Source organism: Caretta caretta, chromosome 12, assembly GCF_965140235.1.
Source record: "Caretta caretta isolate rCarCar2 chromosome 12, rCarCar1.hap1, whole genome shotgun sequence".
NCBI lineage: Eukaryota > Metazoa > Chordata > Testudines > Cheloniidae > Caretta > Caretta caretta.
In genome coordinates, this window is record NC_134217.1 from 43,071,501 (window position 1) to 43,083,314 (window position 11,814).

General features: G+C 44.7%; 1 protein-coding gene across 4 annotated transcripts in view; it reads left to right on the top strand.

The window, feature by feature from the left end:
• The window catches only part of ZFHX3 (zinc finger homeobox 3), a 930,873-nt gene extending 920,289 nt beyond the window's left edge, over nucleotides 1–10,584 (top strand). For all 4 annotated transcript variants that reach the window (XM_075118499.1, XM_075118500.1, XM_075118502.1 and 1 more), the window contains one exon: nucleotides 4,610–10,584. In XM_075118499.1, the coding sequence (XP_074974600.1) occupies nucleotides 4,610–6,138 (1,529 nt within the window). In that variant the 3' untranslated portion in view covers nucleotides 6,139–10,584. The remainder of the gene's footprint in view (nucleotides 1–4,609) is intronic.
• The last annotated feature ends 1,230 nt before the right edge of the window (nucleotides 10,585–11,814 follow it).

Here is an 11,814-nt window from a genome sequence, read left to right on the forward strand (position 1 = left end):
CTATTAATCCATCTCCTTTGTGAGGATATATTAGGGTGCATTTACTTCCACACACAATACTAGGTTCTTGCCTTAAGGGAATATCTAAATACCACATAAACTTTGGAACTACATCAAGGCTGTATGCCCAAAGCCTCCCACCCTGGTAAGGCAGAGGCAGCATTAGAGGTTTATGGATCCATGAATTTTTACCCAATAAGGACAGAAGAATTTAGAAACTCAGTCTGTTCGGTTCTTTGCGATAGCCATGCCTCGCTCTCCCTAGTCTGGAGAGAGTTTAAGAAGGTTGATCCTTTCTGATATTCAAAATGACTTTGCTTGGCACAGGTACTTTCCCTTCTACTCTTGAGCCCTTTGGACGAAGGAACAACTGCGGCTTGTGCAGCTGTAGAAGAAGTCTCTGTCAGAGACATCAACGATGAGTCTCGTGTGCATTACGACAGACATTCAGAAAGAGTCAAATTGCTACTGTGAATTTTCAGTTATTTGGAAGAAATTGAAACAGCTTCCTCTGCTGCCTAGTAAATTACCTGTTTCTAGTTACCCCACTTCATATGTTGTTTTTTGACTCACCAGCCTGCCCAATCAAGGGAAGCTTCTAAGAGAAAGGGAATGTGGGGTTACTGGTTTCCTTTGAGGCCTTCTTTGCACTCGGCCTTTTTCCCCTAACATTTCCCACCAGTTTTAGTAACAAGGGTTAAAAAGCCAGCACGTCTACATGTTTTCTACCACCAGTGGAGCTGCACCCATGGGAAATTTCAGGGGGGAAGACTAGTGTAGACAAGTTCCGTGGTGCAGCTCCCTCAGGCTTTTCTTCTTTCTGCTTCCCCAAGCTGGGACTTTCCTTGGTTTCTTTTCCAGTCAGGGAAAAAAAACAGGCCTAGAATGCCAAGGTACCACAACTTTGTGTCGGCCTGGGGAAGCGATGGTAGCAGACTCTGCTATTCCACACCCCAGGAACCACCCATAAGTACCGCGCACCTGGGAAGGGAGCTGGGGTCCCTTCTGCAGGAATAACTCCAGTTTGAGAAAGACTTTGATAAGAGTATGCAGCAGAGATAAGTGAATCATGTGTAGGGAATAATTTATTCTGTGCAGTTTTGCCTTTCATTTGTTTGCAGTTTGTCCACAAACAGATGCTGGTTTTTTTTCTCAAAAACCATCGGGTGAAAATCTCTGGCAAATGCCGTGTGCTCTGTGGCTTGTTGTTAATGTTATGTGCTCTGTGGCTTGCTGTTAGAGCTGTGTTATTTAGTTGTGATACATCACAAAAGGCACGTGGTATTGTTTCTCTTCCCTCAATGCAGGAGGGTAACCTTTATAATCAGATAAACGTTCACAGGCAGTAAATCTTAAATATACTTCCGGCAGGTATCCATGCTGGTAAAAATGACCCTTGCGAAAGCTGACCAAATGTGGCAAAAGAGAGCTGTGACACAAGCAAATTTATTTAGATTTCAAATTAATATTTATCCAGCTCTAGTATTTACTGCAGGAAACCAAGTGTAAGAATGTAGGAATTGCCAGTCTGGGTCAAACCAGAGGTCCTTCTTGTCCAGCACCCTGTCTCCAACAGTGGCCAATATCACCTGCTTCAAAGGAAGGTGCAAGAAACCCTGCGATTGGCAGTGACAGGAGAACATGCTCTTAGAGGAGGATCTCCTAACCCTCATTAGTCAGAGATCAGTTTATGCAACTGTCTCTCAGTGGGGAGCCCTCCTTGTGTTTGGAAGACTGGTATTCCATAATTGATATGGGACATGAATTGGAAGGAAGTTAGTTAGCTCTGGTATGAGAGGGGATAACTTTCAGATCGGGTGACGTGGGATGATCTGGTTGGCCGGCACCAAAACAGGAAATGGAAAATGACTTCATGCTTTGATGTGACTGGGCACAGCTTTTGGTTGGGACAGAGGCAGAGGGTAAGAGTCGCCAGTACTGACCAGAGCAGATCCATCCATGAGAATGCTCCAGTTATATCCCTGCCGAAGGAGTTACCTTACAGTTCTCGTATTCCATTGGTGATGTCTGACTAAGCACAAGCTCTTCTGGCTGTTGTGACACTGGGAACATACGTAGTACCATGACCAGAAGTAGGGTTGCCAGTTTTGGTTCGATTTATTCCTGGAGGTTTCATCACATGACATAATCTTTAATGGAAGATTAATTCCTGGAGACTCAAGGACAATCGTGGAGGGTTGGCAACACTACCATAAAGGAGTCACTTGTGCTTAGTCCATAGCAGCACACACATAGCTATTTATATTTAAAAATCCCTTCTGTGGGGTTAATTACTTCTATTCTTACAAACTAGCATTTCTAAATTGAGGCCTGTGCCTAGTCAGATCAGGCTGTGTGACTGATTGTTGTATCTCAGAAAGGCCAGCAACGAGAGGACCAAGGATCTGAGTTGCGGCTCCAATCCTATTATTAGCATATGTCTAATATTCGCATACTCAGCAGCTAGACATCCATGGCTGGCCTGAACCAGCTGACTGTCTCGTGGGGCTTGAGCTGCAGGGCTATTCCATTGCTGTTAAGATGTTAAGGCTCCCACCCAAGTCCGGGACTCTAGGACCCTGCGAGGTGGGAAGGTCACAGAGCTTGGGCTCCCGCCAAGCCTGGAACATCTACATAGCAATGGAACAGCCCCATAGCCCAAGCCCCAGAGGCTTAAGTGAGCTGGCATGGGCCAGCCGCAGGATTTTCTTTGCTGTGCAGACAGACCCCCTAGTGTTTGTTTGCAGTGGAGCCCACGGTGCACTAGGCGATGTACGGACACACAAGAGGGCATAGTCCCGCCTCAAAGAGGTTAGGCTGAGATTTTGCAAGCTGCTTACTGGTAATTGGCCATCGAAATGCCAGGTGCCTTTGAAGATATCTGCCTTACACTCTAAAAAGAGCTGACAGGGAAGGGAAAGGTCATTGTGGTGACTGGCTGCAGCCTGGCATTCAACATGTGATAAAGCGTGGCTTTTAGAAACAAACTCCCAGTTTGCCACTGAACACTGGTTCCTTCTCAGGACAGGAGAGGAGAACAGGGGTACACATTTGCTGCTTTTGCCTCTCTGAAGTTTAGAGTTTTCCCAGCCCTTACAATTTGCAGTGCACAATATTCCTCGCTTAGCTAGCTGATCTGGGATTGGATGGTCTGACTGCCTAAGGAAGATGTTGGCTAGTGAAAGAGTTGTGGATTGTTGTCTCTTTACCTGCCCCTCTTGTTATCTACGATGGTTTCCCAGCTGTTCTCCCCCCATCACCAGCTTTTTCACTTGCTTTTCCAGTCCTGTGGCTGGACACAACAAACATCATATCACTTTATACATGAAAGAAGTTACAATGCAAGTGCTTATTCCTTTCTGCTGGTTTCCCTGGCCTCGCCAATATTCCTCTGGCTGCTCTCTCTCCGACCCCTTGGACACCCTCCAGCAGTTCCTAAATAATGGATTGTGGCAGACATTCATCTGTCCTGGCCAAATAAGGGACATTCCAAGCATCTCTAGTATCAAGGGGATTCTGTACTTCATATCCATGTAACATTTCCTAGGAAAGCAGACACTTGTCTGCATTCTGCAACCATTGAGAGGGATTTTAACAAACTAAGAAAAGAGCGTGGGGGCAGGGAGAGGTCTTCCAGTGGTTGGACACTGGCGTTAGGGGAAGATCTGCTTTCCTCAAGGAGAACAGTGGGAGTCAGTGAAGTCGCAAAAAAAACAAGAAAAGGAGGGCTCCTCGTTTGTACCTGTTCTAACCGGTTCTTTTGCTTTTCCCCTCCCCTCTCTTGCTCTGCACCACTCCTTTCCTTCCCTGTCTGCCCCTCTTCCATTCTCTTCTTTCCTGCTGTTTGTCATTTTGAAATATCTTGAGGCTAAAACTTATTTTCATTAGCAGAAAAATAATTGCAGCACCTTCGCACCCAACCCCCCCGCATCACTGCTGCTGTCCAGCCGTGGCGTTCTGCCAAGTCAGCACTGCCCTCTCCCTCCGTGGCTGGCAGGGCTCCGCCTGTAGCCAGAACAGGTCAGGACAGTCGGGCCTATTGCTTTGGGAGTGGTATAGGAAGCTGATCTCTGGTGCCAGGTATTAGGCAGCTAAATACAGTGAGTCAAACAGCCCTGTTGCCAAAACTAGGTAGGGAAAGCAGACAGGTGAACTCATTACTCTTCGGTGTTTAACTGGCCTGTACAGTTTGGGCTCCTGACAGTCTTTACTGTATGTGTGAACACCGCCTCTAGGAGGCAGTGCAATGCTATTGTCCGCATTGTGCAGAGGGGGAACTGAGGCACAGAGAGGCCAAGTGACTTTGCCCAAGGTCCCAAAGGAAGTCTGGCTGAGCAGGGAATTGAAGACAGGTCTCTGGAGTCCCAGGCTAGCACCCTGACCTCGCGTTTCTAAAGTACGTTGTAGGTTAAAAGTGTCACTTACAGAGCTGCTCCCCTGCAGCCAGGCCCATGGCTGAGCAGCCGGCGTCAGGCCTGTCCTGCTTGCGGTGACGCTGCCGGGATCCAGCCTGGCCTGTGGACTGACCTCCCTGCTCAGCCATAGCCCCCGGTAGGGCTCTTAGACCTGCACGGTGCTGAGTGATTTTATTGTTGCTTCCCCCCTTTAGCTTTAACTTCTCCAAAACCCAGCCTGATGGGTCTGCCCAGCACAAGCGTCCCTTCACCTGGCCTTCCCACATCTGGATTACCAAATAAACAGCCCCCCGCCGCGCTGAGCTCCCCAACTCCAGCACAAGCACCCGTGGCCCTGGCCCCGCAGCAGCAGCCGCGCAAGGATAAGGAAAGTGAGAAGATGAAAGAGAAGGAGAAGGCGCCTAAAGGGAAAGGGGATTCCCTGCCGGGGCCCAAGAAGGAGAAAGGAGAGGCCCCTGCAGCGACCCTTTCTGCCCCCCTGCCCACCATGGAGTATGCGGTGGAGCCTGCCCAGCTTCAGGCTCTGCAGGCTGCCTTGAATTCAGACCCCACAGCCTTGCTTACAAGCCAGTTCCTTCCCTACTTTGTCCCAGGCTTTTCACCCTATTACGCCCCTCAGATTCCTGGGGCCCTGCAGAGCGGGTACCTGCAGCCCATGTACGGCATGGAGGGCCTGTTCCCTTACAGCCCCGCTCTGTCGCAGGCTCTGCTCGGCCTGTCCCCCGGCTCCTTGCTGCAGCAGTACCAGCAGTACCAGCAGAGCCTGCAGGAGGCTCTGCAGCAGCAGCAGAGACCAGTGCAGCCGCAGCAGCCGCCGAAAGTGCAGCCGCAGCCCAAAGGAAGCCAAACCCCAGCCCCCCCGGGGGCTGCCCCCCCCGACAAAGACCCTGCCAAAGAATCCCCCAAACAGGAAGAGCAGAAAAACGCCCCCCGTGAGGTGTCCCCCCTCCTGCCCAAACCCCAAGAAGAGCCCGAAGCAGAAAGCAACAGCGCGGACTCCCTGTGTGACCCCTTCATCGTTCCAAAGGTGCAGTACAAGCTGGTCTGCCGCAAGTGCCAGGCGGGCTTCAGCGACCGGGAGGCGGCCAGCCACCACCTGACGTCCCTCTGCTGCTTCGGCCAGCCTGCGGCGAGCCTGCAGGAGATGGTGCTCCACGTGCCCACGGGCGGGGGCCAGGGCAGCAGCTCGTACCAGTGCGTGGCGTGCGAGAGCACAGTGTGCGGGGACGAAGCCCTGAGTCAGCATCTCGAGTCAGCCCCTCACAAACACCGAACAATCACCAGAGCAGCAAGAAACGCCAAAGAGCACCCCAGTCGATTACCTCACTCTGCCTGCCTCCCCGATCCTAGCACCGCATCTACCTCGCAGTCTGCCGCTCACTCAAACGACAGCCCCCTAGCCCCTCTGTCCTCCTCCTCCTCTTCAGCTTCCCCCCACGCCTCCAGAAAGTCTTGGCCTCAAGCGCTCTCCCGGGCTCCACTTGGGAAGCCGCCGCCTCCTTCTTTCCCTCCTCTCTCCTCATCTCCAACGGTTACCTCAAGTTCATGCAGCACCTCAGGGGTTCAGCCCTCGATGCCAACAGACGACTATTCGGAGGAGTCTGACACGGATCTTAGCCAAAAGTCAGATGGACCGGCTAGCCCGGGGGAGGGGCCTAAAGACCCCAGCTGCCCGAAGGACAGTGGTCTAACTAGTGTAGGAATGGACACCTTCAGATTGTAAGCTTTGAAGATGAACAATACAAAAATGAATTTAAATAAAATTAATAACAAACCAATTTCAAAAATAGACTAACTGCAATTCCAAAGCTTCTAACCAAAAAAAGAAAAAGAAAAAAGAAAAAGCGTGGGTTGTTTTCCCATATAACAATGCCGGTGGGTTTTACATTTTTTTTTTCTTTTAATAAAAAAAAAAACAAAAAAACCTCTCTTACATTTGTCCTTTTGAAGGTCCTGTTGGTCTGGGAGACAAAAGTCCAAACTGCCTCCTTAATGTCTTTGGAGCTTAAACCCCTTGTATATTGCCCTTTTCCAATAATGCCCCCACATTGATAGCACAGCAAAGGCCGGCATGCACTGTATGGGAAAGCAGCCCACCGGGCTACAGTTTAAATTTCTTGCTATCTTAGCATTCAGATACCAATGGCTTGCTAAAAGAAAAAAGAAATGTAATGTCTTTTTATTCTCAGGTCAATCGCTCACACTTTGTTCTGTTTTCAGAATCATTGTTTTTATATATATATATATATATGTGTGTGTGTGTGTGTGTATGTATATATATATATATATATATATATATAATTTTTTTGTTTGTTTGTTTTGGGTGTTTTGTTTTGTTTTTTGTTCCAGAAAAGAATTTTGTTTTGTTGGGTTTGGGGAGGGTTGTTTTGGGCTGGGGGGGAGGTTGTTTTTTAATTTAAAATGGGCAGAAAGTATTCAAGAGAAAAACAATGTGAACTGCTTTCGCTTTCTGGGGATTTTAAGGGTAGCTTTTCTGATGAAGCCAATTTCAAGGGGAAAAGTTAAGCACTCCCACTTTTCAGAAAAAAAACACAGAGTGTTGAGGACTTGGAGCTTAAAAATAAGTTTTAAAACAACTGACTTTCTGTATTTATGATAGATATGACCATTTTTGGTGTTGAGTAGATTGTTGCATTGGAAATGAACTGAAGCAGTATGGTAGATTTAAAAGAAAAAACCCTTTTGTGTACATTTAGCTTTTGTATGGTCCAGCTGACGGCTTCTCATTTGATGTTGTCTTGTTCATTCCTAGCCAGATAGATTGCAATCCATTGACTCGCCTAAGCTTTTCTCCCCTTTGTACCTTTATTCCCCTTTCACCCATCCTGTAATCTTCCACTTATGGTTACTGCCTTCATTTCTTAGAGGGTGGTTGCATAATTATTTTATAAAAACTAAAGAAAGAAGTTCAAAGGGTTTTGGGGGTCAGTAGGATCCCTTGCAGAATATTTTTTGTTGGGGGTTTGAAACTTTTTAAGACCTATACATACGATTTACCTATGTCTGTTACCCTTGTGCACTTATCTCTTATTTTTCGTTTTCCTTTTTTCTCTTCCTTTCCTCATTTTGTAAATGCTTCAAAGATTCTGTTCCTAAACTATAAGCGTTTGTTTGTGTAATTAGGCTGCACTCTGTTCCTTCTTTTAAAATAACTTTTTGTTACATTTTTTCTCAAAAAAAAATTCATGCTTTAAATAAAATCCAAAGACATACCCTTTCACCACTGGTGCAGAATGAGCAAAAAGGTTTCTTTTTACATGAGAATTTGTTTCTGATTTAAACAAACAAAACTAAGTTTAAATAAAGAAAAGAATAAAAAAGTTCCCAGGTTGTTATCTGTGCTTCTTCTGCAAGCAGAGAGGCAACTCTTTATGAAAATTCAACATACCAAAACACAAGTTTTTACTTCAAAGTTTTGTCCTTGTGTTAGGCAGTCTGAGTGGTGAGAGACCCAGAGGTGCAGCCCGCAAAGAATCAGATAGCAATGTACAGAAAGCAAAACAAAAAACAAAACAAAAAAATCCCATATGTGAGGCACTTGTGTTTATGTTAATCTCTGTGTTCCTGTTAGTGGAAAACACACACACACACACACACACACACACACCCCTCTTATGGTCTGGACTTTAAAAGAAAAACTTTGTGCTGCTAAAATGTAGATTTTGGAGACAGATGCTTGCTATTTCACTTCCCTAGCCAAATGTCAACAGAAACAATCTCCCTTCCTCCCGACCCTTGAAAGTGTGAAATCATTCACCCTGTCATCCTCCTTATATTTCAAAAGGGAACTTCGAAGACTGTGAATGCAGGTTCCATTGTTCACCCTCTGGCTTCTTTTCCCAATGTTGAAGCCACTCATCAACTTTTCAAGAGACTGGAGCATTCCGAGATATGAAACGCGGATTTCATTTTTTTAGCCGGGACTCTTATTTTTATGAATTTTTGTTTTTAGTTTAATGAAAGACTAGATCTTGAAATGTTGTACATATTTCTAACTAGGCTGATGCACAGTGCAAATTCCTTTTTTAATTGTTTTTTAAGTAGACAATACTAAAGAGAGTACCATCTAATATTCATACGAGTATCCAGTTGTAGCATAAGGTGTCAAAAATGAAAACAAGTACACAAAGCGTTTGCTCTTTTAACAAACTGTTTTCTTTTAACAAAAGTTCTTGTATTTCTCCCTGTGTTTGAGATGAACATTTTTTAAATTTCAAAGTTGTACAGTTTTTTGTTTTCCATTATTTTATCTTGTTTGTAATTCTATGATATATATATATTCAAATATATATATATATATTTTTGCCATTTAACTGTTGTATGTTACTCTGTCTGTATCATATAGAAATATTTTGTTTGTTTTGTTTTTGGTTCTCTGTGTGATACAAGTTAACAATTTAACACTACCTTTATCTGTCAAATTCTGCTAGGTATCTTTTGAAATCTTTTCTTTTGGTTTTTATTATGTCGTTTGGTCATAGTGCAATTTCTCTCTCCTTCTTCTCCCTCTTCCTTCCCACCCACTAAAAAGTGTTTTAAACTTATTTTCTTATATTTTTTTCCTAAATATTTCTAGATACTCTTTCAGTCTGAGATTGTCTCATCCTTTTGAAGTGCCATGCAGCAGTGGCTGCAGGGCCTGCTCGCTTTCTCCAGCCCAGGCTGAGCTACTGTGCTCTCACTCGAAGTGAAATTGATGAACATCAGAAGGGTTAGGGTTGCCAAAGTCTGATTCCTGCTGCAGAATTCCCACAGGGGTTGAAGGTGTTATGTGGACTCCTCGGTTGTAATACTGCTTTAATCGCAGATGAAATGAGTGATGGTTTCAACCAAGTCCTTGGAGGATAATTTTCCCCATCAGATCACTATTCTCCCCCCACCTCCATGTCTTTTAACACACTGTGGTACAGTTAGCGGTCGCTGCTCAGGAGAGGCCCAGAACTAGAATACCAGGTGTGGTGCCAGTCAGGGTTGAGATGCATACAGGCTGTGTTGGGAAACTTGCATGGTGCCTGTCTGCTCATACCAAGCCAATCTGTAGCCGGCGCTGTTAGTCTCTCACTCTCATGAGCACTAAAATTCATGCCAGTAATTCAATATCTGTCTACACTTCTGCCCTTCAGACTGGCCTTCACTTGAGAATTTGCACCTCTCTTCTCCTTGAGAGGCTATGGGAAGGGGGTCATTTTCAAAGCCTTTTTAAAAATTTCCCCATAATATAAATTTTTCTATTTCAAATAGAAAAACCAACAAAGTGGCCTGGTGCTGGACACCAATCCCAAAGGGGGCTCTGAGACCCGAGTAGCTGGTACTACTCAGTCTGCTTAGAACAGCACCAGATAGAACCCTAGAGCTGAGGTCTCCTCCCTTCTGCTTTTCCTAGAAAAGGGGGAGGTGGAAAACCCCCACAAGGAAAAGATTTTAAACACAGCACAGAGCCGATTACTGTTTATTTTTAAATTAAAAGCTTTTTAAAGAGGCGAAGATGGCCAAATTTCTCACACAACAGTATGAAATACACTGTAAGGCATGTTTTTAGAGGGCCAACCTGCGCCCGTGCAGCAGGCAAGGCAGGAAGATGCAGACAACAGAGAGGCATTAACACAAGCCAGCACAGTTGATGTTTGTGAAAATATATTTTGCTTTTTTTAAAATAAATTAACTAAATTAAAACATTTTAAATAGAAGCAGAAATTTGGTTGGTTTGTTGGCTGAGATACTGCCCACTGTGAAACACAAAGCTTTGACTATTTTTTTGTTTGTTTTTGGGGGGCAAGTTTGGGTAGAACAGAAAGCGTAAATGAGGTGAAGAGGTATATGAACAGCCTTTGCAATGTACAAATAATAGAGCAAGTGAAACCAAAAATGATGTTCTTGGTGTTTTTCTATAATGTAGTCTTGTTAGCTTTTTTGTTACTGTAACAATGCTGATCTCGAACTGTACCAAAATACATGGAGACGAACAGAAACAGAAACCACATGGAACTTTCAAAACTTTAAAAAAAAAATTGTCACAAAAACTTTGTTGTCATAGTTAAGTTGATTGTAGATGGTAATTGAATATACTCCTTTGAAAATATTTCATCAAGTATGTTTCCTGCTCATTGTGATACATTAAAAAAAAATGAGCAAAAGCTCTTGTCTCCGATGTCCCCGGATGTGTGAAGGTTTTGTGTGTGTGCATGCCCGTGCGCTCGCTGGTAGGACTGTGTGCGTGCATGTTTGTGAATTCATCTGTGCGCATGAAATTAGATGTTCATGGAGCTACTTGTAGGCACATGCCCCTGGTGCACTCACAAGTGTGTGTGTGTGTGTGTACGTGCATAGTCATTTGCCCTCACAAGCATGTGGGTGTTTGTGTGCCCATGGGCACTGTTTGCATTAGTGTGAGAGTGCATGGTTCTCAGCATGGAGTCCAAGTGTTTAATGAGCCAAGTAGCACCGTGCGTATTGCAGCTTTGGGATGTGTTGTGTATGAAAAGGGCATTGTACAAGTTGAATTTTATCAAATGATTGTGTAAGAAATCTGGGCACATTACTGTAATTAATGGATAGAAAGACAAAGCTTGATGCCTTGGTCAACTTCACATCTGTAAACTAGAGATGAGCCAGTTAGCATGTTTTCTTCTGCTGATTAAACCAGAAGCAAAGGAAGGTAAGAACAGTAAGTAGTTGATTCACTGCGCTTTCCTTTGATAACCGAGCCACTCACGCTCTCTAGAGCAGAGGCTGAAATGGGAGCAAAACTTGGTAAACTAATGAGTGTAAACATATACATTTCTCTTATCAAAAACTGCCCCTTGCAGTGGGAAAGCCTTGAAATTCATTCATAAGGACCACATGCAAATGAGAGCCCAAGGGTCTCCCATTCATCTCTAATTTATAGCTACAGGAATAAATATTTTTTTAAAAACCATTGTAGGTAAGGTCTGAAGGCCATTTAGCATGATAGTGTCCTTGGACGGTCTGCAGACTTCCCTGTAATAAGGGGCATCCTACCATTCCCTGGGAGGTGGGAGCTTCTCGTTCCTGAGTATTACAGTCAGTGAGGGGAGGCAGGAAACTACAAGAGTCTCAGCTTGGGAGGAGACACTTTTTCTTTAATTAATTAGGTTGGAACATTGACTAGCCAGAAAGTTCAGGGAAGGGGGGTACTTTTGGTTTGGAGTTTTTTATTTTGTTTAATTCCTGATTTAGGCTCCTTAAATATGTGGGATGATTTTTTTCAAAAGTGCTGAGCACCCGGCAGGTTCCAGTGACCCAAAGTGTGGGGAATTCTCTCTCTTAAAAAGGGGCTCACTTATTTTTGAAAATCTTGACCTTTTTGCTGAATGTATGTACAAAGTCATCCAGGAAGTGGCACCTGTATACAATCTTG